This window comes from Scardinius erythrophthalmus (genome assembly GCF_964197995.2).
Source record: "Scardinius erythrophthalmus genome assembly, chromosome: 24".
Taxonomy (NCBI): domain Eukaryota; kingdom Metazoa; phylum Chordata; class Actinopteri; order Cypriniformes; family Leuciscidae; genus Scardinius; species Scardinius erythrophthalmus.
The window spans coordinates 32613338-32639058 of NC_138244.1; the positions used below are offsets into that span (position 1 = coordinate 32613338).

Here is a 25721-nt window from a genome sequence, read left to right on the forward strand (position 1 = left end):
CGATGAAGGACACTTGGAGCTGGACAGGACCATCCATGATGAAGGACACTTGGAGCTGGACGGGACCATCCTCGATGAAGAAGGCTTGGAGCTGGACGGGACCAACCTCGATGAAGGACACTTGGAGCTGGACGGGACCATCCACGATGAAGGACATTTGGAGCTGGACGGGACCAACCTCGATGAAGGACACTTGGAGCTGGACGGGACCATCCATGATGAAGAAGGCTTGGAGCTGGACGGGACCATCCATGATGAAGGACACTTGGAGCTGGACAGGACCATCCTCGATGAAGGACACTTGGAGCTGGACGGGACCATCCATGATGAAGGACACTTGGAGCTGGACGGGACCAACCTCGATGAAGGACACTTGGAGCTGGACGGGATCATCCATGATTAAGGACATTTGGAGCTGGACGGGACCATCCATGATGAAGGACATTTGTTGCTGGACGGGACCATCCATGATGAAGGAGACTTGGAGCTGGACGGGACCATCCATGATGAAGGACATTTGGAGCTGGACGGGACCATCCTCGATGAAGGACACTTAGAACTGGACGGGACCATCCATGATGAAGGACATTTGGAGCTGGACGGGACCAAACTCGATGAAGGACACTTGGAACTGGATGGGACCATCCATGATGAAGGACACTTGGAACTGGACGGGACCATCCATGATGAAGGAGACTTGGAGCTGGACGGGACCATCCATGATGAAGGACATTTGGAACTGGACGGGACCATCCATGATGAAGGACATTTGGAGCTGGACAGGACCAAACTTGATGAAGGACACTTGGAACTGGATGGGACCATCCATGATGAAGGACATTTGGAACTGGACGGGACCATCCATGATGAAGGAGACTTGGAGCTGGACGGGACCATCCATGATGAAGGAGACTTGGAGCTGGACGGGACCATCCATGATGAAGGACACTTGGAGCTGGACGGGACCATCCTCGATGAAGGAGACTTGGAGCTGGACGGGACCATCCTCGCTGAAGGACATTTGGAGCTGGATGGGACCATCCACGATGAAGAAGGCTTGGAGCTGGACGGGACCATCCATGATGAAGGAGACTTGGAGCTGGACGGGACCAAACTCGATGAAGGAGACTTGGAGCTGGACGGGACCAAACTCGATGAAGGACACTTGGAACTGGATGGGACCAGTGGAGACTGTAGGTCTTGCAACATGGCGTAATCCAGCTCATCACATAACAATAATTCAGCGGGGCCCCTGCTAATAGCACAAACCTCAGCGAAGGGAGTGTGGGCGAGACAAGACATGAAGATGTAAAGTCAGAATTGCGAGATAAAAAGTCGCAATTACCTTTTTTATTTTTTAATCCATGGCGGAAACAAGTTTCCGTATTACAGAGATTTTACAAAGGTAAAAACAACATACCTAGCTATGTTGACATAATTCTGAAAGTCCCGTTTCCATAGACTAAGCGGACTTCTGACCAGCAGCCATGTGTGTGAGTGAGGGCATCTTGGAGGCTTTGATGTATGGCTTTATAGTTGAATCTAATATTAGCTCCTCTCACTCCTCTCACTCCTCTCAAGTAACAACAGGGATCAGTTGGTGACCTGCGGCTTGCTTCAATCTGAAAGACAGAAAGAAACAGACAGACAGAGAACGGTGTTGAAGATTAAGGGAGTGTGAGAACAGGTTCTTACTGGGATTGGGAGATGGATTTAACCGAGAAAGAAAGTGGCGTCTCTCAACCTCAGACTGCCTGCAAGCAAGCACACTTCTTAAGGGACGTGCTCTTCCATGGCAAATTTCAGGTGCGTGTGGCTTGTGTTAATGATTATTCAGGAAGTTTTAGGACTTTTATACCCCATATTTATAATGCATATGCAATATCTGCGGTTAATAATGACTATTATTGCTTAATTGACAATTGGATAAACGCACATGAAGTACATATAGATCAATAAGTACAGTAAATGAGCATGTGCTAGATCTATATGGTCTAATGCGTTTGATCCTAAAATATGAGCGCATGTCCCCATAAGATGAAGGGGGGTGCCAGAGGAAATCCTACACCCCATAACACAGTCAGCAGTTGCTGGATCGGTTGCTGTCGCTCCACAAAAAAAGCTGACCTCATAAATTAGGACTTCAAAAAATATTTTCTATCTAAGATTACTGTCGCATAGTGTGTTTGTGCTGAGCGCATTTACAGGGAACGCATCAGAACTAGTCACAGTGCAACAGAAGCCGGCTTACTGGACTTCATTGTCAATGTTATATCTGTCATATTATTAGTTATTAATTGTGGTTCCCATAGATGTAATAAGAGCCGGTAGTTGACAGTCTCAAGTTCAAGGTAACTCGTGTCGAACATGATTTAGCAGTGTATTAGCGGCTGCGTGTCAAACATGACTCAGATCCTTTCATTACGGGAGCTGAACTAAGATCAACACATTCACCAACATCTGCAGGAGTTTGATCTCCAGCACTCAAATAGTGTGGCCAAACATGGACATTTCATGTTCAGAAGTTATGAAACAGCACTGGATCTATAGTGGTCATAATTATGGCTTTCACAAAGGGTAATATTAAACTACTCAGAGATGAATGAATATGCACATAAGAGCGTTGTGCTCCTCCATCTGACGTTAAGATGATCTAGTTGTGTTGAACCTCACATTGCTGGTTAACACCAGTTGGTATATTCAAAGATCATCATTGCATTGTGCAATATTACTCATGATGACTACCATATTCTTCTGGATAGAAGGAGGAGGAGGAGAGAGAGAGAGGCAGTCATTTAGCACAGAGTCACTGTTTTTATGTTGTGTGTTTCTGTAAAATATATATTCATGTGAAATTATTTTCATAATTGAGAATATATTTATTTGGCAGATCAGAAAAGGCCTAAATAGAGTTGGACCTTATTTTTTTGCCAGGAATGTATTAGTCTAAAGATTGGAACAATTCTGTTGTTAAAATGCTTCTGTAAGACGTTTCTTCTGCTCGATTTATTTGGTCAAAATAATACAGTAAAAACAGTAATAGTGTTTCAGATAGCTGTATTTTCACATGTTTGCTGCTCAGTGATCAGTTGTTATTGGTGCTTAATTATTAATAATGATCAATGTTGAAAATAGTTTTTGCTGCTTCATATTTTTGTATAAACCGTGATATATATTTACAGGATTCAAAAGAACAGCATTTATTTGAAATAGAAATCTTTTGGTAACAATATAAATGTCTTTACTGTCACTTTGTTGTCACTTGTTATTGTTGAATAAAATGGTTTATATATATATATATACTCCAAACTTTTGAATGGTTGTGTTTCATAGTTTCCACAAAAATAAACAAATACAAAATATTTTCACATAGAAAATTCCAGTCATTCCACTGGTAGTGCTGAGTGTCTTATGAAGGCATTTAATGATTTTGTATTCTTTGTTATTGTGTACATTTTCAACTATAAAAATGAATTTTCGTCATTTATATTGTGTCCCTGTTGCCTTTGATTAACCTGAGAAAACAACATTTGGTTTAGTTGCTCATATAAGTGGTGTTTATATCCTAACATTTTACAGGCTTCTCAACAATGCTTATGTTTGTAAATACACACTAATCTCGTACACACTAGAGAGATTAAATAACACTAACACACTTTAGATCAGCTCTGAAAATGTCTTCTGCAGCGTTAAACACATTTACATCACACTGATTTACACATCTGTCAATGTCCTTCAGTTTGTTTTAATGGTAAAGATCCTGTCCGATACGACAGAAACTCTCTTTTCACAGTTTAGAATAACAGTAAATACACAGAAAAAAAAAAGTCTTTGAAACAGTTTTCACAAAGAAATTTCAAGTAACACTGAATTAAACGAGAAAGTGTTTTATTGTTAAACGCTCGACATCATTCTCATACGTGCATTATTTGACAAACACCGTGAAAATGATTTTTTCAGACGACTAATGAACAAAAACACGTGAACGCTTTCTGCTGACTCTCAACATTCACTCTTTCTCTTCATTCAGCATCCACTGCAACGGTGCCTTTAGTTTGCTAAAGAATATGATAATAAGCCACAATTTGTATTTGTCCGTGAACTTCTTCCAAGCGTTTCCGCAGAAGCCTTGAGATCATGACGAAGTGTGTCCAAAGCTTCATCATATGCTGATCTGAGCTCAGGACAATGAGGTGTACGAACACTTAGAGCTGCTGTGTTGGGTCAGATGCTGCGATCTTGACCTTTGACTGGCCACTGCAGTCACACACACACACACACACACACACACTCATGTTCTGGCCTCCTCTCTCCTCTCAGCTCCTGAAGTCTCTCACTCCTGAGGAGAACACTCAATGCCGGCAGGGTCTGTTCTTCCAGGACGGCCGGAGACGGGTGGACTATATCCTCACCTACCACATCAAGAAGAGCAGCCGGGCCGGGGGTTCCCGGCTCCGAGACAACGCCTTCACACGCACCCTGAGACGGGGCCGTCCCCCTCCTCCTCCTCCTCCTCCCCCGGCCGACGCCGAGCGGGGCTCGCCCGACCACCAGGAGCACCACGACCAGGACAAGGCCCAGCGCCGGGACGAGTTCGAGAGCGGGCTGCTGGAGATGGGCCTGGAGCTGGAGCGAGACGAGGAGGTACGTGTGTTTGTCCAGGCCCGCTGCACAGGGCTTTTGTCCGCCGCACGTTTGCTTTGTCTTTCGGCTGAGCTCAGCTGTTTCACTTCAGCACAAAACACACATTGTCGTGTCACACAGCACTGACGGCGAGAGCCGAGACTGACACACTTGCAGCTGCTCGTTCGGGGGGTTTGCTGTGGTCAGGCGGTCCTGAATGCTGATTGGTCAGTAAAGCAGTCCAGCCATGCTGGCATACCGTTACTGCAGTGAATATCAGTCGCTGTGTGTGTGTGTGTGTGTACTGGAACACACACACGGGTCTGGAGGCCTCCGAACTACACACACGAGCAGGGAAACCTTTACTTATTGCTTAACCAATCAAAATATAGGAACAGAACTACAGTATATAGTAACACCAGCTACTGTGTAGAAGAACATTTGATTTGTGGCCTTAAAGTCATTCTTATTTCTGAATATCCTTCCAGTGAGGAAATGACGTCTTATTGAACATGTACTTGCTGATAATATAATGGATTAAACGGCCACTTAAGTTTACGTAAAGAGAAAACACTTTCATGACTGTTCCTTTCCACACCTAAAGTTTAACGTTTAAAAACTCCTCTTTATAGTAACGCTTTATTGTAAAGTATATTTTAAACTATTATGTTTTAATAATCTTACAGAAGCACACTTATTTTGAAGTGTTGACTAACATACTAAAGCACATCTACAGATTATAATTTTAACTGTAGCGTGTTATTCAATATTACATTTAATATTAAAATATATTTTTATGTATTTAAATTGCACCTTCATTAAAAATATGTAATTACAAATACATTGAAAAACATGACAGACGTTTAATATATATGTGACATTACAGTATATTTTACTTGATCATAAATGCGTGTCAGCGCAATACTAATCACTCTAAAGCTCAGCTAACTGTATTTGACACACATGTAAACTATAATACATTTTCATTTAATTACAAGTGTCCAGAAACATTACATTACATTAGTTCACATTTACAGTAAGTTCTTTTAACATAAACTATTTCCGTAAAAAAAGAAGAAAAAAAAAGAAAGTTCGGTCATTGTATAATATAATTACTGACAGAGCATTAAAGCTTAATTTGGCTCAAGAAGACTCTGTGGTAGATTTCTCCCTAACCCTAACTATCTGAGGCGTCTCCAAATCGACACCCAATACCTTTATACTCTAGCTCTTGCGTCTTCAGGCGACAACTGGCCGAGTCTTACTCTAACTAGCTTGCTTCCCTAAACTAGCTTCCTTCCTAAACTAGCTTCCTAAACTAGCTTCCTCCCTAAACTAGCTTCCTTCCTAAACTAGCTTCCTCCCTAAACTAGCTTGCTTCCTAAACTAGCTTCCTTCCTAAACTAGCTTCCTAAACTAGCTTCCTCCCTAAACTAGCTTCCTAAACTAGCTTCCTTCCTAAACTAGCTTCCTAAACTAGCTTCCTAAACTAGCTTCCTGCGCAGGAATAAATCGACAAACAGACTCAAGCAAATGTCCTTTAAATGTCCACCGTAAAACAGTTTTTATAGAATCGAGAAAACAAATAAGACTAACATGTCACCTTCAATACGACTGGTTCAATTGGTTCAAAAGCCCCAACCTTTCCCTCTGGCACAAGCTAACTCTGATTTTGTGATTGCTTATCACAAGGTTTCAGAACTAGTAATCTGTCTAGTTTCAAATCCCTTAATTATTATTTATACACACACACACACACACACACACACACACACACACACACACACACACACACACACACACTCAAAGTCACAAGTTTTCCCCAAAGAGTTTGGAATCATTTTAAATCATTAAATCATGAATGTTGTTCCTGCAAGAAAAACAACTGCTAGTTGATTAAAGTTGATTAATTAAAATCCATCACAACTCTTAAATATTTTAATTTAAAATTTAAAATTAATAATATTTTAGAAACAGCTATACAATGAATAATATGAGGTTTTGTTTGATTTATTAGTATCTTTTTTACCTTTTGTCACCTGATATCAGTTTTGGCAGAGCTTCCACAGTGATACTGTAACACATGATCCCAAATAACATTCATTCGGCTCCAAAGCCTCTAATCATACAAATGTGCGTCTGCTGTGAAATTGTTTATATCTCCAAATAAAACAACAGATCGTTTTTAAATTGCTGTGCGGCCTTATTAGCAATAATGAATCTTACTTCTGTAAAGTGACCACTCCATCACTGGTAATGTGTTCTTCAGAATGAATGGGATTGACCTGTGTGCACCTGCTCTTCTCGGTGAACCAGCACACGTTTATGAGAGCGTATGAATGCATGTGAAACCATGTATAGTCTGGCTCATGTGCTTTGCTATTAAATGCCTCGCAGAGTTTCATGGATTTGATAATTGGCTGAAGTAATGATGATAGCAGCTGTTTGTTTTTTTGGTCTTGGCTGTGAGACTCTGACATGGGATCCGCTGTGCTGCAGTCTATGTAGGGCTCATAGTAGTGCACATGCTCCACATACTGTGTGTGACGCGTGTGTGTGTGTGTGAGAAACCCAATCTGGCGCGCCTCGTTTCCTGATTCCAACACTCGTCTTCTCACTGTTGCTTTAACCCTCCGGTGCTCTTTATTTGGGACTCACACTTGTGTTCTCAACGGTCAAAAGTGACTGAACCCCTGAAATGTATATTTTTTAGCAATGACATTTTTTCTTATATTAAAAATATTTTATGGTACTAATTAATATTAATGCAATCATTATTATGCATTTTTTTCCAACTGAAAATAATGCAATACTTTAATAAGAATCAATGTATATTTAATTTATATGGTGAAGACTTTACCGAGTTTTATTACATTTAATTACGTAATTCTGTATAGTGCGCTAAACTGTTTATTTCATTTGATTCTTTTTTTGTAATTGTATTTGTCCTATTGTTCGTAAAAAAAATGTTTTATGGAACTACTGACTGTTTCAACTCACTGCTGTTTGTTGACAGTGAAACTGCTCTGAATGAACAGATGAGGGGGTTAGGGGGCATTTGGGGGTTTTTATGAACGCATTGACTGGGAGGGTTTTGCTTAGGGCCCCCAGAAGTCTAGGGCCGGCACTGAATCAGACACTGGTGGGCGATCTGCAGACACTGTAAACAGACACTGCGTTAAACATTCTATAAATATGAAATATGTTGATAGCATATTTAAATGTTTTAAAAATGTAACGTTTATTTTGTTTTTGTTTTACAAAACCCTGCGTTTGTTATACTTTGTGTCATTGTGAATAGCCAGTCAGTCATAATACACATTTAAGGTTCATGAAACAGTTCTTGTTTTTTGTCAGATGTGACTTGCCATTCAATAAGTGAATCGGATACTAACCTTGTGAGAAAGAAGTGCACTTTAGCATACTTTTTAAAAGAGTATTTATTATAGAAAAAAAAAATACTGTTAGGATTTGCAGACAGAAAGAGCAGAACAGCCAGGGAAGCTCAAAAAGATCTTTATTAACACAAATTAAAAGGCAATACAAAAATCCTGGCATAACCGAACCCAGACATCAGCCAGAAGAGCTGGGAAACAAATGGCCCATGGCAAGGCAAAACAAAAGACAACAGGGAAAATGACGATGACGACACTTTGGGGAACGGGTACCCACTATGCCACAACGAGCCCTGCCGGTCCCAGTATGAAGCTGAGCACAGGCACACTTAGGAGAGCACTAGAGAGCCTGGTGTAGACGGGATGTCCAGACTATAAAAATCTGAAAGGAGGGCTCTAGAGGATGCCATGTCTCTGGTTGAATGAGCCCTCACGGCCAAAGGTGAAGGCAAACTGATAGGCCATAGAGGTAGCCTGAATGATCCAGTTGCTGATGGTCTGCAGGAAGCCCCTTCCTGGGCGACTCGAAATACACCAGCAACTGGTCTGACTTCCGCCATGAAGAAGACTTCCGGACATAAATCTTGAGAGCTCTGACAGAGCAGAGCAAATTAAGTCTTTCTTCATCCGCCGTCACGTGAGGTGGAGGATGAAAAGCCTGCTGAACCGTAGGCCGTGCCACATTAGATGGCACTTTAGGCACATAGCCCGGCCTGGGATGCAAGATAGCCTTATTATCTCCTGGAGCAAACTCAAGGCACTCAGGTGATATAGAGAGGGCCTGAAGATCTCCTACTCTCCTCAGAGAAGTAATCGCTAATAAAAAAGCAACCTTTAAGGGAAAGGTTCTTGGCCTCAGCCGACTCCAGAGGTTCGAAGGGGGCCTCGACCAGCCCTTCGAGAACCACAGCCATGTCCCATGTGGGAACTCTGGTACGAGCCGCAGGACACCTTGAGTGTAGACGGGGTAAGACGAGCCGAGAAGCGATCTTGGAGGAACTCCTGCACTGAAGCCACCGGGCAGTTAACTGGGTCCACCTCACGCTCTCTACACCAAACGGTGAAAACATTCCATTTTAGGCTGTACCGTTTCCTTGTGGAAGGAGCTCTAGAGCTGAATCTGGTCTCGACTACTCTTGCTGACAGGCCAGCCTCTCAGTACTGTGCCCCTTCAGGGGTCAGACCCACAGTTTCCATAACTCTGGCCAAGGGTGAAATATTGATCCCTCTGCCTGCGTCAGCAGGTCCCTCCTGATGGGAATCAGCCACGTCTGCACCATGGCATCCAACCCCAGTGGTGCTGGATGTGTGAGGGAGAACCACAGTGGACAGTGTGACGCTCTCTCGAGACGCGAACAGATCCACGTCCACTGGGCCGAACCTCTCGCATATTGACTTCACCACCTCGGAGTGAAGTCTCCATTCCTCTGGCCTCAGCCCCTGCCTCGACAGGATGTCTGCTCCCTGATTCTGGTCCCCTGGGATGTATGTTGCTCTGAGAGACAACGGTCTCCCCTGGGACCACAGAAGGATCTGATGCGCCAATCTGCATAGAGGGCAATATATAATCTGCAATATAGGCCACCACTGACATGTTGTCTGACCTTACAAGGATGTGGTGACCTTTGAGGTCTTACAGAAAGCTCCTCAGAGCTCGGAAGACCGCCAGCAATTCCAGGCAATTTATGTGCCAGGAGGAATTATGTTCCTGCCATAGACCTCTCATAAAGTGGCCGTCCATGACTGCGCCCCTGTGAGGGATGCATCTGTCGAGACGGCTTACCATAATAAGCCAGTCGTCAATATAATTTAGCACCCTGACACCATGAAGCCTCAGCTGAGCTAGAGCTTCATTCATACATCTGGTAAATGTGCGAAGGGAGAGAACTAGGCCAAACGGAAGAGCTAGGCGCCCGAAAGCGAACCTCAGGAACTTCCTGTGAGATGGAAGGATGGATATGTGGAAGTATGCGTCATTAAGTCATTCACAAAACAATACTCGGATTGAATTTGGTTCACGACGATGGGACTAGTGAGCATTTTGAACCTGAACCTCCTCAGAGACCAATCAATTGCCTGAGATCTATAATTGGACACAACCCCCCATCCTTCTTGGGAACTTTGAAGTAGCGGCTGTAGAACCAGGACTCCCTGTCTGGCGGAGGAACACGCTCTATGGCCTCCTTTACCAGCAGGGAGTTTACTTCCTGTTCCAATACCCGACCCTGCACTGGGTCGAGTGCAATCCAAACCACCCCGATGAATGTCGGTGGGCTGAAATGCATCTAAATATAAATCTGATAGATTTAACCACGTGTCTCTCGCCACCATAAACTGGCTGATAGCGCAGGGCCATTTCCTTGGTGACACGGAGAGAAGTCTGCAGCCTTCCTCATTTCTGCAGTATCCTCCGGAGTTGGTCCCTCGCCATCATCAATATCTTTTAGAAGGTCGGCCTGGTAAGCCTGTAGTACTGCCGTAGTGTGCAGACTGGCACCAGCCCGACCCGCAGCCATATAAGCCCTGCCCACAAAAGAGGATGTATCGCGGCAGGGTTTGGTGGGCAGCACCGGGGTCTTTAGGGATGACGCAGTGTCGGACGATTTACACAACTCGATGGGATGGGACCTGCACCACGAGGATCGCGAGCCTGACCATCATCATTGAAGACAATCGAACAATGCACACACAATTGGTGTGTGTCCCCACCCGTGATATAACAAATATGACACACACGACAGAGAGCGCTTGCTGAAAGCTAACGCTGTTGTGTGCCGGCGTTCCTTTGTAGCTTCCATGTATGCCGTCACACGTTACGCCATGACGCAACACCAGTCACGATTGGCTTAGTTTCCTTCATGCTTCAGAGGCGCTGCGCTGGGGGACGTTCACCAAAGTGTCATCATTGACGCTGTGTGAGTTCCCTCGAAAGGGGACACAAGCTTTGCACACAACATATCAAATGGACAGAAGAGCGCACGGCCCGAGCCAGATGCAAACCGCACACTCACACAAACACATGACGACAGCACTGTCACTGAAGAGACAGAACCATGACAAGAACTTTAAAATAACACACTGAAGTCTGGCATGTTAATTGCACTTAAATAAAAATGTATTATAGTTTAAATTTATATTATAACCTGAACTTAATAGGTTTTTCAACTTTTTTCATCCACCTAAGTAGGACTTTAGAACGTTTATATGTAATTTCATAATTACTTCTATTGTCTTTGAAATATGGGTTAAAGTGTAACTGCTGAATGTACTGAAAAGCATTTATGATAAACTAAAATATACTGTAATTTCTGTTAAAACTTGTATGTCATGTATATGAATATGTTTGTAATTACAGAGTACAATGTTTAAGTTGACATTATTTGATAGAGAAAGTGGAATTTTTAAATGATTTGTGGTAAGAAACAGTTTTATATTTAAGTGGACGTTTTATTTCATTAATATTATATAATCTGCAAGTACAGTTTCTCTTTCTCTCTCTCTCTCTCTCTCTCTCTCTATATATATATATATATATATACTTAAGATTAAGATAATCTACCCTTTTTAATTCAGTACAGTTGTGTGCGATCATTATAATGAAGCAACAACATTAGTGGTGCGGTATGTTTATATTTGAGTGTTATTTTGTGGCTATTTCGCTGTCTTTTATCTCCTTTATCCTCAGTTCATCTTTTGCTGTGTAGTGCTGCAGAAAACACTGGTCTGAGATATGCTGCATTCAAACATGTCAAGCTCCAGTCTGATGGGATTTATATCAGTCCTCCAGGAAATAAAGTCATGTTTCAGTGTGTGTGTTTGCAGGGACGGGCCAGTGCTTGTTCCAGTGAGTTTCAGATTCAGTGTGTGTGTTTGCAGGGATGAGCCAGTGCTTGTTCCAGTGAGTTTCAGATTCAGTGTGTGTGTTTGCAGGGATGAGCCAGTGCTTGTTCCAGTGAGTTTCAGATTCAGTGTGTGTGTTTGCAGGGACGGGCAAGTGCTTGTTCCAGTGAGTTTCAGATTCAGTGTGTGTGTGTTTGCAGGGATGGGCCAGTGCTTATTTCAGTGAGTTTCAGATTCAGTGTGTGTGTTTGCAGGGATGAGCCAGTGCTTGTTCCAGTGAGTTTCAGATTCAGTGTGTGTGTTTGCAGGGACGAGCCAGTGCTTGTTCCAGTGAGTTTCAGATTCAGTGTGTTTGTTTGCAGGGACGAGCCAGTGCTTGTTCCAGTGAGTTTCAGATTCAGTGTGTTTGTTTGCAGGGACGGGCCAGTGCTTGTTCCAGTGAGTTTCAGATTCAGTGTGTGTGTTTGCAGGGACGAGCCAGTGCTTGTTCCAGTGAGTTTCAGATTCAGTGTGTTTGTTTGCAGGGACGGGCCAGTGCTTGTTCCAGTGAGTTTCAGATTCAGTGTGTGTGTTTGCAGGGATGAGCCAGTGCTTGTTCCAGTGAGTTTCAGATTCAGTGTGTGTGTTTGCAGGGACGGGCCAGTGCTTGTTCCAGTGAGTTTCAGATTCAGTGTGTGTGTTTGCAGGGACGAGCCAGTGCTTGTTCCAGTGAGTTTCAGATTCAGTGTGTGTGTTTGCAGGGATGAGCCAGTGCTTGTTCCAGTGAGTTTCAGATTCAGTGTGTGTGTTTGCAGGGACGGGCCAGTGCTTGTTCCAGTGAGTTTCAGATTCAGTGTGTGTGTTTGCAGGGACGGGCCAGTGCTTGTTCCAGTGAGTTTCAGATTCAGTGTGTGTGTGTTTGCAGGGACGGGCCAGTGCTTGTTCCAGTGAGTTTCAGATTCAGTGTGTGTGTTTGCAGGGACGGGCAAGTGCTTGTTCCAGTGAGTTTCAGATTCAGTGTGTGTGTGTTTGCAGGGACGGGCCAGTGCTTGTTCCAGTGAGTTTCAGATTCAGTGTGTGTGTTTGCAGGGACGAGCCAGTGCTTGTTCCAGTGAGTTTCAGATTCAGTGTGTGTGTTTGCAGGGACGAGCCAGTGCTTGTTCCAGTGAGTTTCAGATTCAGTGTGTGTGTTTGCAGGGACGAGCCAGTGCTTGTTCCAGTGAGTTTCAGATTCAGTGTGTGTGTTTGCAGGGACGGGCCAGTGCTTGTTCCAGTGAGTTTCAGATTCAGTGTGTGTGTTTGCAGGGACGGGCCAGTGCTTGTTCCAGTGAGTTTCAGATTCAGTGTGTGTGTTTGCAGGGACGGGCCAGTGCTTGTTCCAGTGAGTTTCAGATTCAGTGTGTGTGTTTGCAGGGACGAGCCAGTGCTTGTTCCAGTGAGTTTCAGATTTAGTGTGTGTGTTTGCAGGGACGGGCCAGTGCTTGTTCCAGTGAGTTTCAGATTCAGTGTGTGTGTTTGCAGGGACGGGCCAGTGCTTGTTCCAGTGAGTTTCAGATTCAGTGTGTGTGTTTGCAGGGACGGGCCAGTGCTTGTTCCAGTGAGTTTCAGATTCAGTGTGTGTGTTTGCAGGGACGAGCCAGTGCTTGTTCCAGTGAGTTTCAGATTTAGTGTGTGTGTTTGCAGGGACGGGCCAGTGCTTGTTCCAGTGAGTTTCAGATTCAGTGTGTGTGTTTGCAGGGACGGGCCAGTGCTTGTTCCAGTGAGTTTCAGATTCAGTGTGTGTGTTTGCAGGGACGAGCCAGTGCTTGTTCCAGTGAGTTTCAGATTCAGTGTGTGTGTTTGCAGGGATGAGCCAGTGCTTGTTCCAGTGAGTTTCAGATTTAGTGTGTGTGTTTGCAGGGACGAGCCAGTGCTTGTTCCAGTGAGTTTCAGATTTAGTGTGTGTGTTTGCAGGGACGAGCCAGTGCTTGTTCCAGTGAGTTTCAGATTCAGTGTGTGTGTTTGCAGGGACGAGCCAGTGCTTGTTCCAGTGAGTTTCAGATTCAGTGTGTGTGTTTGCAGGGACGAGCCAGTGCTTGTTCCAGTGAGTTTCAGATTCAGTGTGTGTGTTTGCAGGGACGGGCCAGTGCTTGTTCAAGTGAGTTTCAGATTCAGTGTGTGTGTTTGCAGGGACGGGCCAGTGCTTGTTCCAGTGAGTTTCAGATTCAGTGTGTGTGTTTGCAGGGACGGGCCAGTGCTTGTTCAAGTGAGTTTCAGATTCAGTGTGTGTGTTTGCAGGGACGAGCCTGTGTTCGTTTCAGGCTTTGACAGTGAAGTACACACACTGTGTCTGTCTCCTGAGATTACACCTGCTTGGCAGCATCATGAAATCTGCTGTGTGTTTCCAGACCAAGACACCTGGAGTGGGCTTTGTGAAGATTCATGCTCCATGGAACGTGCTCTGTCGCGAGGCTGAGTTCATGAAACTGAAGATGCCTACTAAAAAAGTAAGGTTTGTCAAGCATGCCCAGTGTAAAGCAGAGATGTGACGAGTGACGACTGTGATGACGCTGTGCTCCTACTGTAGGTGTATGAAGTCAAACACAGCAGTGGCGTAATGGAAAAGATCAATGCGTTCATCAGCAAACTCACAGATCCTCTTCATCCCAACCTAGAAGAGAACCAGAAGCAGAAAGTGAAGCACCTCTCGTACCCGTTCTCCAGAGAAAAGCAGCATCTGTTAGTGTCCGCCTCCATTCTCAAGCACAAACACTTCTTAATGTCTGTTATACGTGCTGTTATAGATGGTCAGTGCGACTCCTTTCACAGGCATATTTTCACTGAGAGTAGTTTTCAATGTGACAAGAATGTAAAAAAAGGAAGAAATTCTGCTCTGTTTAGACCAAACTACCCTTCAGGTTTGATGCAAACACAAGTGTGTGTACAGACAAACACGCAGCCTTTCAAAGTTTACTCCACTTGATAGTGTGCATGAACACGAACACTAGAAGGTTTCAGTCTTCTGTCACGGGTTGTGGAAGAGACTCACGAATAACACGAAGAAGATGATGATGATGATGAAGGTAGACAGGCTTTAATTTCAACAAGGTACATCCACACTGAGACGAGACCCGACAAACACTGAACTAAACTGAACTGAACTTCAATAGGGGAGATAACGAGACACACACACCTGAATATAATGATGAAATCAAATGAATAACCATGACAACTGACAAAGAGCGGGAAACAATACAATTTCTGTTGCAGCGAATTTCTGTTTAAAGGTTTTGACCGATAAAAATGTGTGATAACACTTAATTTTACAGCGTCCTTGTTACACGTTACATGCAGTTACCATAGTAATAACTATAAATGATGCATTATTACATGCAACTAACCCTAAACCAAACCGTAACGCTAACCCTGAGTCCAGCGCTAGTGAACATAAAAATCACAGGAACAATCAAGTTGACTCCTAAGGTAATAAAATTAATATATTATTGGCAAACTGCATTGCACGGACAACTTCAGAGCCAGCTAAACTAACCTTACAATAAAGCATTATTGCCTAAATGCCCTCGCTCTCATGTGAAGCAAGGTCATTTTTGTAAAGGAAAACTGAAAATTAAAGCGGGATTTTCGAGGGATTATAGAGATTATAGAGATTTCAACATAAATGAAAAACTAAAACTAAACCAAACGAACAACAGTTCCCTTTTAAAAGCTACAATCGATGCTGCGCTGCTTAGCGCATTGGGAACGTCGCTGTGAATATAGTATATTTATCTCCTCTCTATCTACTATAGATCTTTGTTATTTAGTTATTTAGTCTAAGCTGACAGTGTGCAGATTTTCTCTTTCTCATCTCTTAACGATCTAAAAAGAGTTTAGAAAAAGTAAAAAAAGAGAAAGAGAAATGAGTCAACAGATTAAGCACTGTGTCCCTCCATGTTCTCGTCCCATGTCAGAACTGGATACACACACTTACTGTTTTGTCTGTTTGGGAGAAGAGCATGTGGCTCTTGTGTTGGAGCAGGACGAGTGTGAGCATTGCGAGTTGTTTACAGTCAAAATGCTGCGTGCTCGCCTTAGCTACTTCCAGACCACACCCACATTGCCATCGTGGGGCTCTCCCATGGATCTGGCTGACGAGCAAGAGACGGGTCCGTCCCTTTTGCTTGCTTTGTCACCAGATCCACGTGCTCCCTCGCATGATCCCGAAGCGCACCCCGGTGCTTCTTCGGCTCACGCGGGGATGACGAAATATCTCTTGGGTCTGCGGACTATGAGCAGCCAGCCTCTGAGCGTTCCTCTCGCGAAGATAAACCTGTTGAGGAATTGCTCGAGGTGCTTACTCGAGCGGTGGCCAGGTTACAAGCTTGACTGGCCACGCGATCAAGAGACCCCCAAACAATCTAAGCTAGAGGATAGGTTTCTGTCCGGTGGCAGGGACCACAACACCAGTCTCTCCCCTTCTTCGAGGACCTCCATGACGAACTATCAAAGTCATGGAGTAAACCAAATACTTCCCGTGTCTTTGTGCCCTCGACCTCGACTTTTTCGACTATCGTGAGTGCGAAGTCACGGGGGTATTCGGAGATGCCTCGGGTTGAAGAGACGCTCGCGGGCTATCTCTCTGTCTGGCAGTATTACAGGCGTACCAGGCTGACCTATTGAAGGATTTGAGTATTGGCAGTACCATCGACGAGGAAGCCTTCACCGAACTGCGTAGAGCCACAGATCTGTCTCTCCGTGCTACCAAACAGACGGCCCGTGCCATCGGCCATTCTATGTCAGCACTGGTTAGCACGGAGAGGCATCTGTGGCTGAATCTGACAGGAATCAAGGATAAGGATAGAGTTTTCTTGTTAGATTCCCCAGTCTCACCCTCTGGCCTGTTTGGCGACTCAGTTAGCACCGTCGTCAACAGAGGTCAAAAAGCATGAGGAATCTTTTGTGCAGTTCCTTCCTCGCCGCACTCAAGGGGAGGGGCCATCGGCCACCCAACCTCTCCCCGGTCCTTCAAGAACCAGGGAGGTTAAGAAGCAGAGTGTGGCGAGTCCCCTCGTAAGGATGGGGGACCGGCTCGCCGCATCCAGCAGCCTCCCAGACCAGACCTCAGGACTATTATCAATAAAAAGAGGAAGTCCTGATGGTCTGGCGCCCAGTCTGGTGGGGGTAGCCTCCCACGGGATGGGGTGTGTATTATATCTGACCGCCCCTTCTCGTTACCCCCACGAAACCTCTCCGTCCCCAAGAGCTACAAACTCTTCTGAGCAAAGAGGCCATAGAACATGTTCCTCTTCCAGAGAGGGAGTCGGGCTATTACAGCAGATACTTCCTGGTTTCCAAGAAGGATGATGGGGGGTTGCGTCCAATCTTAGATCTTCGAGGCTTAAACCGTACAGTCAAAGCACTCAAGTTCAAGATGTTAACCGTCAAACACCACATGTTTAACAAGATTTCATCTTTAATATGAATGAATTTGAAAGAATAATTTTTATTTATTCAATTTGTTCAATTCCAAACAATTATTTTATTTTTATTATTAAGAGGTTTGCACAAGAGTTAACTGTTAACTGCAAACATTAAACTTTGCTGAAATTAAAGGTCTTTAACTCTGCTAAACTATAAAAAAAAAATTAAAAAAAAAATGTGAAACTAAATAAAAAATGTTCACAACATAAAAACTAAACTAAAACTAACAAAACCATTAATGAAAATAAACTAAAACTAAACTTTTAAAATGATATTAAAATAAAAACTAATTTAAAAATGCGAAACTATAATAACAGACAGGAGATTTCTAGTACTCAGAGCATGAGACTGTAGAATAAGCTGATATGTAGTTGCAGAGTTACTGATAGTTAGTAGAATGACTGTTGGTGAGCATCACAATAAAGAGATATCAGATATTAATCAGACAGTCTACTAATACTCTTAGAGAGATAGTGGACATGCAGTTGCCTATAGTTAGTAGAATCTCTAAAGTGGACCTTCGACATGAAAGTGTTGCCTTGTATTTTAGCAGTGTTTACAGAAAGTTAATGGCCAGAGAGCAGGTGAATTCTGTTCAGGTGTTCTGAATGAGGTTTGCACATGCGATCTGTGTGAATGGACCTTAATGCAAGAGAAAGATCGAAGCAAAACACGCATTGAAAAACATACTTGTGACCTTTTATCTCTACAGGTTTGATTTATCCGACAGAGATTCCTTTTTCGACAGTAAAACAAGAGGTTCATTAGTAAGTATAAAGTATTGTCAGATACACAGTATTAATGCCATATTTGATCATTTACATGTTGTGATATGTGCATTGTTTTAGGTATGTGAAGTTTTGAAGCGAACCAAGTGCACAAAAGCCAAATTCAGCATGGGTGAGCTGAACCCTATTATTTTGGGGGGTTTAAAAATGAACAGCACCAAGTTTCAGTGCTCTATAGACTTAGATCTGCACCATTGACAGCAAACGTGCAACTGACGGAACAATCCTTCTGACATGTTGTTCAGGAATCACTAGCCTTCTGGGAAGCGGCGTTTATCTGGCTGCGTATCCACTACATGATGTGAGTATCCGTCACTGTTTCTGTGGATCTATACGACACCGAGGCTTTACTGTACACTGCAAAAAAACAAACGCTTTTCTTACTTAGTATTCTTGTCTTGTTTCCAGGCCAAATATCAACAAAATTCTTAAATCAAGATGCATTTACTACAGTAGTAAAAAGATGTCTTGTTTTCTGGGGCAATAAATCCAAATTAAGTGAGTTTTTGCTTAAAACAGGCAAAATTATCTGTCCATGGGGTAAGAAAAAGAATCTTAATTTATTCCCCCGGGAAACAAGACATAATATCTTATGGCATTTTACTACTTTAGTAAATGCATCTTGATTTAAGAAACCAGACAAAATACTAAGTAAGAAAATAATTTTTTGCAGTGTACTGCCACAGAGTTTGATTGGTTAATGGATGCATGGATCTCTGAGTAGCACTGGAATGATCTGTAGGATCTGATAGACTGTTTGCTTTACCATCAGGGTGATGTTGAAGGGGAAAACGCTGAGCCTAATGACCGGAAGGTGAGTCTCAGTGCCGTCTGCTCCTCCTGACCTCTGCGTGAAGGCTGTGATAGTGAAGTGTTTCTGCCTGTGTTTCAGCTGCTGTATGAAGAGTGGGCGAGCTACAGCGTCTTCTACAAGTACCAGCCCATCGGCTTGATCCGGTACATCTCAGACCCTCTCACAGCTCTCCGCGCTGGAGCTCCATTAGTAATCTCTCGCTTGTCTCGCAGGAAGTACTTCGGGGAGAAGATCGGCCTCTACTTTGCTTGGCTTGGGGTCTATACCCAGATGCTGATCCCTGCTTCCTTAGTAGGCGTCTTTGTGTTCCTCTATGGATGCGTTACTGTTGATGACGACATTCCCAGGTCAGTGGCCAATCAAAACGCACGACACACGCATATGCATTTATTAATATTAACTGTAAAGGAGGGCTGCGTTATCATTGCGTTACCATAAAGTGGAATTACTCTCAAACAGAAAATGACAAATGTCAGATTTCAGAAGTAAAATGGATCCTCTTATTTTGGTACAGACCAAATAACATATAATTAAGTATGTGCATTTTAACCCAGCAGTTTCAAACTTAACCCAATGTCAGCTTATAACGATTAAAAACTGGGTTAGTGCTGGGTAGATTACTGACAAATTGTAGTCGGATTACCAAACGGCACCCTCCCTGTCTCTCTCTTGAATCCGACACGGAAGAGACTTCAGTTCATCGACTGGCCACTAGAGACCGGCTGCAGAAGAGAGTCTATCCCATAGACCCCCATGTTAAAACGCCCAACTTTACAGCAGAAAAACACGTTTACAGCCTGGTGCAAAAAGTGGTTTTGGTCTAATTTTTTTTATAGCTCATCCGTTTAAATTACATTAAGACTTAAAGTTCTGCATAATTAAGGGCGTGGCCACTTGAGTGACAGGTGGATTGCCGCTGATGTCATTACTAGCCGTTTGTCTGCTGTCTGTTAGCGTCACGTCACCTCAGCTAATCCGCCTCGCTGCACATTTACTGTTATCCGGGAGTGACGCTGCCAAGATGGCGACGGCCGGCTCCGCCCACTAAGGGCTTCAGAAACGTATGGGTGACGTCACGAACACTACGTCCATATTACTTTACAGTCTATGTTGGTTACTGATTCCAAATTACATGACCAAAAAATTGTAGTTAGTAATGTAATCCATTTCATTACACATTTTTATTATGCATAATTACAAGTATCTAACCATAACCCTAACCGTCAATCTATAGTACTAAATACACAGTTCATTAATATTACTCAGTACTTATTTGAGTAAGTACAATGTAACTATGTCTCCTAAATAAAGTGTAACCTTGGAATCTGATTACGTAATCCAGATTACATGTTACTACCCAGCACTGTATATTGCAAAACAATTAATTTAGTCTATTTAGAAACCCAACACTTTTAAAAATAACTCAACGAAGGCAGAACCCAGCAGTCTGAGTTAAAATAACCCAGCAAATCTTAGAGTATAGTTTCCACAAAACATCTTTGACAAGTTCTATTTTAATAAGTGGAACTGCTATTAACTCATGTCTCAGTAAAGCTCAGTTCTGAAACACAGAAACACTGCTGGGTGATATAGCGCGAGCCCCCCATCCTGAGCTAAAGCCTCACACTGCTCAAGAGGAAGTTCATACGCTGAGAAAGAGCATATAAAACCCAAACATCTGTCTGAAAGTCCCTCTGGAGTTTGTCTCTGTCAGGATATTATGACAGCCTGAAAAGAGCCTGCTGGAACTGATCCTGCGCTTTTATCCACAAACTACACCTAAAAGAGTCTCATTTAAAATGATGCTGTGATAGTGTTGTACGTGAGCGTGAAGGACAGAATGGGAGTTGGAAATTGATTAACCTTCAGAAAATGAACGTAATGAGATGACATGTATTAGAGTATGTAATAAACAGAGGTAACAGGCTGAGGCTGAACTGGGTCTTCTTCTGTGTGCAGTATGGAGATCTGTGACCAGCGCAGGAACATCACCATGTGTCCGCTGTGTGACCGCGTGTGCAGCTACTGGAACCTGAGCACGGCGTGTGGGACGGCCCGCGCCAGCCACCTGTTCGACAACCCCGCCACCGTCTTCTTCTCCATCTTCATGGCGCTGTGGGGTGAGCTCCTGAGATCCTGAGATCCCGATATCCCGAGATCCTGAGATCCCGAGATCCTGATATCCTGTGATCCTGATATCCCGAGATCCTGAGATCCTGATATCCTGATATCCCGATATCCCGATATCCCAATATCCCGATATCCCAATATCCCGATATCCCGATATCCCGAGATACTGAGATCCTCCATTCTGCTCCTCGTTTCTGCTCCTTCATCAGTGTAGCCTTGTGTGTTCAATCCGACTGTCAGCCTTTCCTCAAGCAATCATCAGCACACACACGCACACACACACGCACACACACACACACACACACACACACACACACACACACACATGTATGTATGTTGAATATTAGCTACTTACATTTGTCACGTTGTAGCGACTGTTAATCATGTTCTGTGGTCTAACACAGTTTAGTGTTTTGCCTTACAGGTGTAATCTGTAGTCAGCTTAATTTATCAAGCATTTAGTGACTTTCCCCCTGTGTTTGTTGGAGGATCTGGAGCTGGAAGGACAGTGTGTGTCTCTCTATCTCGGTACGGTTCTGTCTGTTTTAGAGTAAACATCTCCCGTCTGCAGGGCTTTATCATGCGTGAGTGAACGGCCTCTGCTCTGCTCAGTGTCGAGCGCTCGGGGATCTGGACAGGAAGTCGTGACTTCGGCTCGGTTCGCAGGGCAGGAGTTCACACACCAGATTTACTGCGCTGCTCGGTTTGGGGGAGACACATGACAGACGACACAGATATGAGGATCAGCCAGGCGGCGTGGCTTTTAGAAACATCTTCACTGTTCTTCATTCAGGCTCTTGTACGGCTGGAAAACTGAAGCGTCTTTGTTTCCATTATGACTTTCATTTGAATTCTCATCCATGGATTCGACCAATACGTGAAAATATCTGCCACACACTCGGACTGATTTAGCTGCACTCATCATTACTAGACACCTCTATAATCGAACCGTTAATATTTGATCAGCTCCTGCTACATTTAGCAGCAGTTCCTCAGGTGTGTGATGAGTTCATTTCCTGCTGTCAGTGTGATTAATGCTGGCGTGTGTGTGTGTGTGTGTGTGTGTGTTTCAGCGGCGTTCTTCATGGAGCACTGGAAGAGGAGACAGATGAGGCTCAACTATGAGTGGGATCTCACAGGCTTCGAGGACGAGGAGGTCTGATCACATGACCACACACACTCAGTCACATGATCACTGCAGCTCATTTCTCTAGTGTCATTTAATGTTGTCATCCTCTTCTTCCCCCGCTGTGTGTGTGTGTGTGTGTGTGTGTGTAGGAAGCACTGAAGGTTTGAACATATTAAAATCTCTGATCTCTGACTGTATTCTCTTTATCCACGACTCACAGCTTTCCTCTCGAGTCTTTCACAGGATTTCTAGCATGCTGAGAGCTTTTAGAAACACTCGCCTGATGAACAGCCATGCAGAAATAAATCTTTCTTTCTTTCTGTCTTTCTTTCTTTCTTGTTTTTGAGTCAGTTTTGTCATATATTCATATATATTGTCATTTGTTTATGTCAGGATCACCCGCGAGCCGAATATGAATTCAGAGTGATGCAGAAATCGCTGAGGACAGACCACAAATCACAGAAGGTGATTCATTATGAACATGTTTGTGATGCTCTATAGCACTTCAGTGAAGCTGCTTTCAAACAGTATGAATTGCCAAAATGAACGGCAATATTTGCAGTAGGCTATAATATTTGCAATATTTGATAGTACATCTATTATTTAAATGATTTAATAGTTATCAGTTTTGATTAAATATTTATAACCATAGAATTACTAGGTTAAAATCTGACCTTGCTAACACTAAAAATACTCCTCTCTGATGTGAACACTGAAGGACATGATGCTCTTCCTCAGTGTTTCCGTCTTGTTATCCAGTACACATATCTAAACATTCTTACATCAAGAAAATGACTGAAGATATTAAGTCTTGTTTATGAAAAATGAATCAAAATGAAGTGAGTTTTTGCTGAAAACAAGAAAAAATAATAAACTTAATTTAAACGGAAATCTAGTTATTTTTCTGACCCCGTTGGTGGATATTATATTTGTTCTTGTTTTAAGCACAAAGTCACTCGATTTTGATGGTTTTATTTTCAGTAAACAAGACTTAATACCTGAAGTCTTTTTGACACTCCAGTAAATGCATCTTGATTTAAGAATGTTCAGATATTTGTGCTGGAAAAGCCAGAAACTCTGATTGTTCTTTTCTTCTTTAGCCAGAGAAAGAGAAGCTGACATGTAAAGACAGATTCCCTGCGTACATGACAAACCTCATCATGATGCTTTTAATGGTAAGGCTTGTGTTTCATATGAAGTCATACATCCGCCCACACCTCTGGGTAACACTTTACCATAAAGTCTTATTTGTTAACATTAGTTCATGCATTAGCTAACAGCATTTCTTAACCTTCATTTTAGTAATAGAGATGCAGTTATTTAAAGGGGTTCTATTGTGCCTCGTTATGAAGTCTTGATTGTGTTTTTGGGGTGTACTAGAATATGTTTTCATGCTTGATTGTTCAGAAAACACATTATTTTTCACATATGTATATTATTACAGCTCCTCTCTCCCCAGTCTGCCTCAAACACCCCGATTTAGATGAAGTCCAAATGTGCTGTGATTGGTCAGTTGGCCCAGTGTGTTGTGATTGGCAGTGATTAGCGCGTGTTCAGGACATGTCCCGCCCCTTCATAACCTTAATAATATTAACGATGGCGTCAATTTCAAACCAATTCGAGCCCGATTCAGACCCTGACAATGTTTACGAACACGAGGATCAGACAGAACGGATTTAATTCGGACTTTGCAAGCAATGATTTCACAGGACGTTTCAGAGTGGTATGTTTTTATTTTATTTTCTAATACGTTATAGATACAATGTTGTCCACCATTTGATCGTGATATTTGTTGGAAAACTAAGGTAATACAAACAGAAATCACTAATCCATGGTTAATTTTCTTAAGGAGCAGTGAACCGCCTTACAAATGCGAGAGGTTACAAAAGCTACAGAAAATAAGCTGTTCTCCATAAAATGTGCAGTGCACAGATAAACTTTAGGATTATAATGTTCAGGAACAGTGTTTAAAATAAAGTTAGCCTCAGGAAGGTCAAACAAGTGAGTTTTGGAAACGGGGTGGAAAAAACAGAGTCTCTTTAATCTTTAATCTAATGCCGCTTAACCAGGCCTCGTCCCCTTTTTTGCGTATTCCGTGGATGCACATTATTTACACGAGTAATATCGTGACATCATAAGATCCGGGAAAAACATTTCCAAACGAGCCGTTCGCTGTAGTTCTTGAAAAGTTTATTCTGTTAAATAAAATATCCCCCTTTGGAATGACCTTTGGAATGACCTATGCTCAAACAGCAACATTACACACTAACTAAAGCATAGTAGGACCCCTTTAAGGTTTGTTCATGTTCATTAACTAATGTTGACACAATGTTTGATTTTAACAGATACAACATTTGATTTTGCATTAGTAAATGTTGAAATTAGCATTGACTAAGGTGAATAAATGGTGTACAATCATTGTTAATTGTTCATGTTATTGTAACGTGTTACCCACATTTGAACATCAATATTCATATTCAATCCTGCATGTGAATATGAATATTTTGTCATATATACACTTAGCACAGGCAAACCATCATGATTTCATGTAACCCTCTGATGCATGGTGTCCACTAGAGATCTTAACAAACCATTTTAACCATCCAAACCACCACGGGTGATGACCGTTGACCCTTGCCCATCACTCTATATGACTGTCCTCTTTATATGTCGTTGTGTTCTTTATTTATGACAACATAAATTCAGCATGGCTGACGAAAGTGATGAAGCATCCACTGCCTCTGGAATATCAGCTTCTGTCTTTTATTCCAGGAGATCCAGACAGGTAAAAATACACTTTTTAATAGAATGAGATCTAAGGAACACTGGGAATTATTAATGTATTTGTTGCTGTTCACCAAAACACATCTGTCGTAGTGGGCACCATGCATCATGTACATCTGTTCACTGGGCATTTACAATATATACAGTACTATCATTCAACTGTTTGGGGTCAGAAATGAAGACTTTTATTCAGAAAGGACACATTAAATTGATCAAATGTCAAAAGTGACCGTAAAGAGAAAAAATGCATTACAGTGTTAAAAACGTACGGTTATGACTGTAACCCTGTTCCCTGAGAAGAGGAATGATACGCTGCGTCTTGGTGTTGACGCTATGGGGAACGGGATCAGCGTGACCGGTGTAAACAAACACCATTAATCATTGGCACACGGCAGTCCATGATGTCTCATGCGGAGCGCCCGTCTAAAGGAGATGCGCAGACGGTGCCATAGACACAGCATCTCATTCCCTTCTCAGGGAACCAGGGTTACAGTCGTAACTTAAGGCGTTCCCTTTCAAAGTGGAACCTCGACGCTGCGTCTTGGTGTTGACGCTATGGGGAACCAATACCCACTCCACCATGCTGAGGGAACGCCTGCCTCACTATGCTGTGAATATGCACAAAACATAGTGGGTATAGCAAACATTAGCTGGGTTTCCATCAGGTTGTTCTAGCAGATGACGGTGGTATTGGTAACCAACAGTAAATAAAACACAGTAGTGATGTGTGTTGTTCGACTGAATGAGCGACTGCTTTAAGAGAACGGTGAGAGAGCAGT

General features: G+C 43.0%; 1 protein-coding gene across 2 annotated transcripts in view; it reads left to right on the plus strand.

Annotated features, from left to right (window-relative positions):
- Positions 1 to 1583: 1583 nt before the first annotated feature.
- The window catches only part of ano1b (anoctamin 1, calcium activated chloride channel b), a 37295-nt gene continuing 13157 nt past the window's right edge, over positions 1584 to 25721 (plus strand). For both annotated transcript variants that reach the window (XM_081356042.1, XM_081356043.1), the window contains exons 1-14: positions 1584 to 1806; positions 4321 to 4644; positions 14225 to 14323; positions 14404 to 14555; positions 18010 to 18064; positions 18146 to 18197; positions 18331 to 18386; positions 18858 to 18899; positions 18978 to 19042; positions 19112 to 19246; positions 20859 to 21019; positions 22103 to 22185; positions 22552 to 22623; positions 23259 to 23333. In XM_081356042.1, the coding sequence (XP_081212168.1) occupies positions 1708 to 1806; positions 4321 to 4644; positions 14225 to 14323; positions 14404 to 14555; positions 18010 to 18064; positions 18146 to 18197; positions 18331 to 18386; positions 18858 to 18899; positions 18978 to 19042; positions 19112 to 19246; positions 20859 to 21019; positions 22103 to 22185; positions 22552 to 22623; positions 23259 to 23333 (1470 nt within the window). In that variant the 5' untranslated portion in view covers positions 1584 to 1707. The remainder of the gene's footprint in view (positions 1807 to 4320; positions 4645 to 14224; positions 14324 to 14403; positions 14556 to 18009; positions 18065 to 18145; positions 18198 to 18330; positions 18387 to 18857; positions 18900 to 18977; positions 19043 to 19111; positions 19247 to 20858; positions 21020 to 22102; positions 22186 to 22551; positions 22624 to 23258; positions 23334 to 25721) is intronic.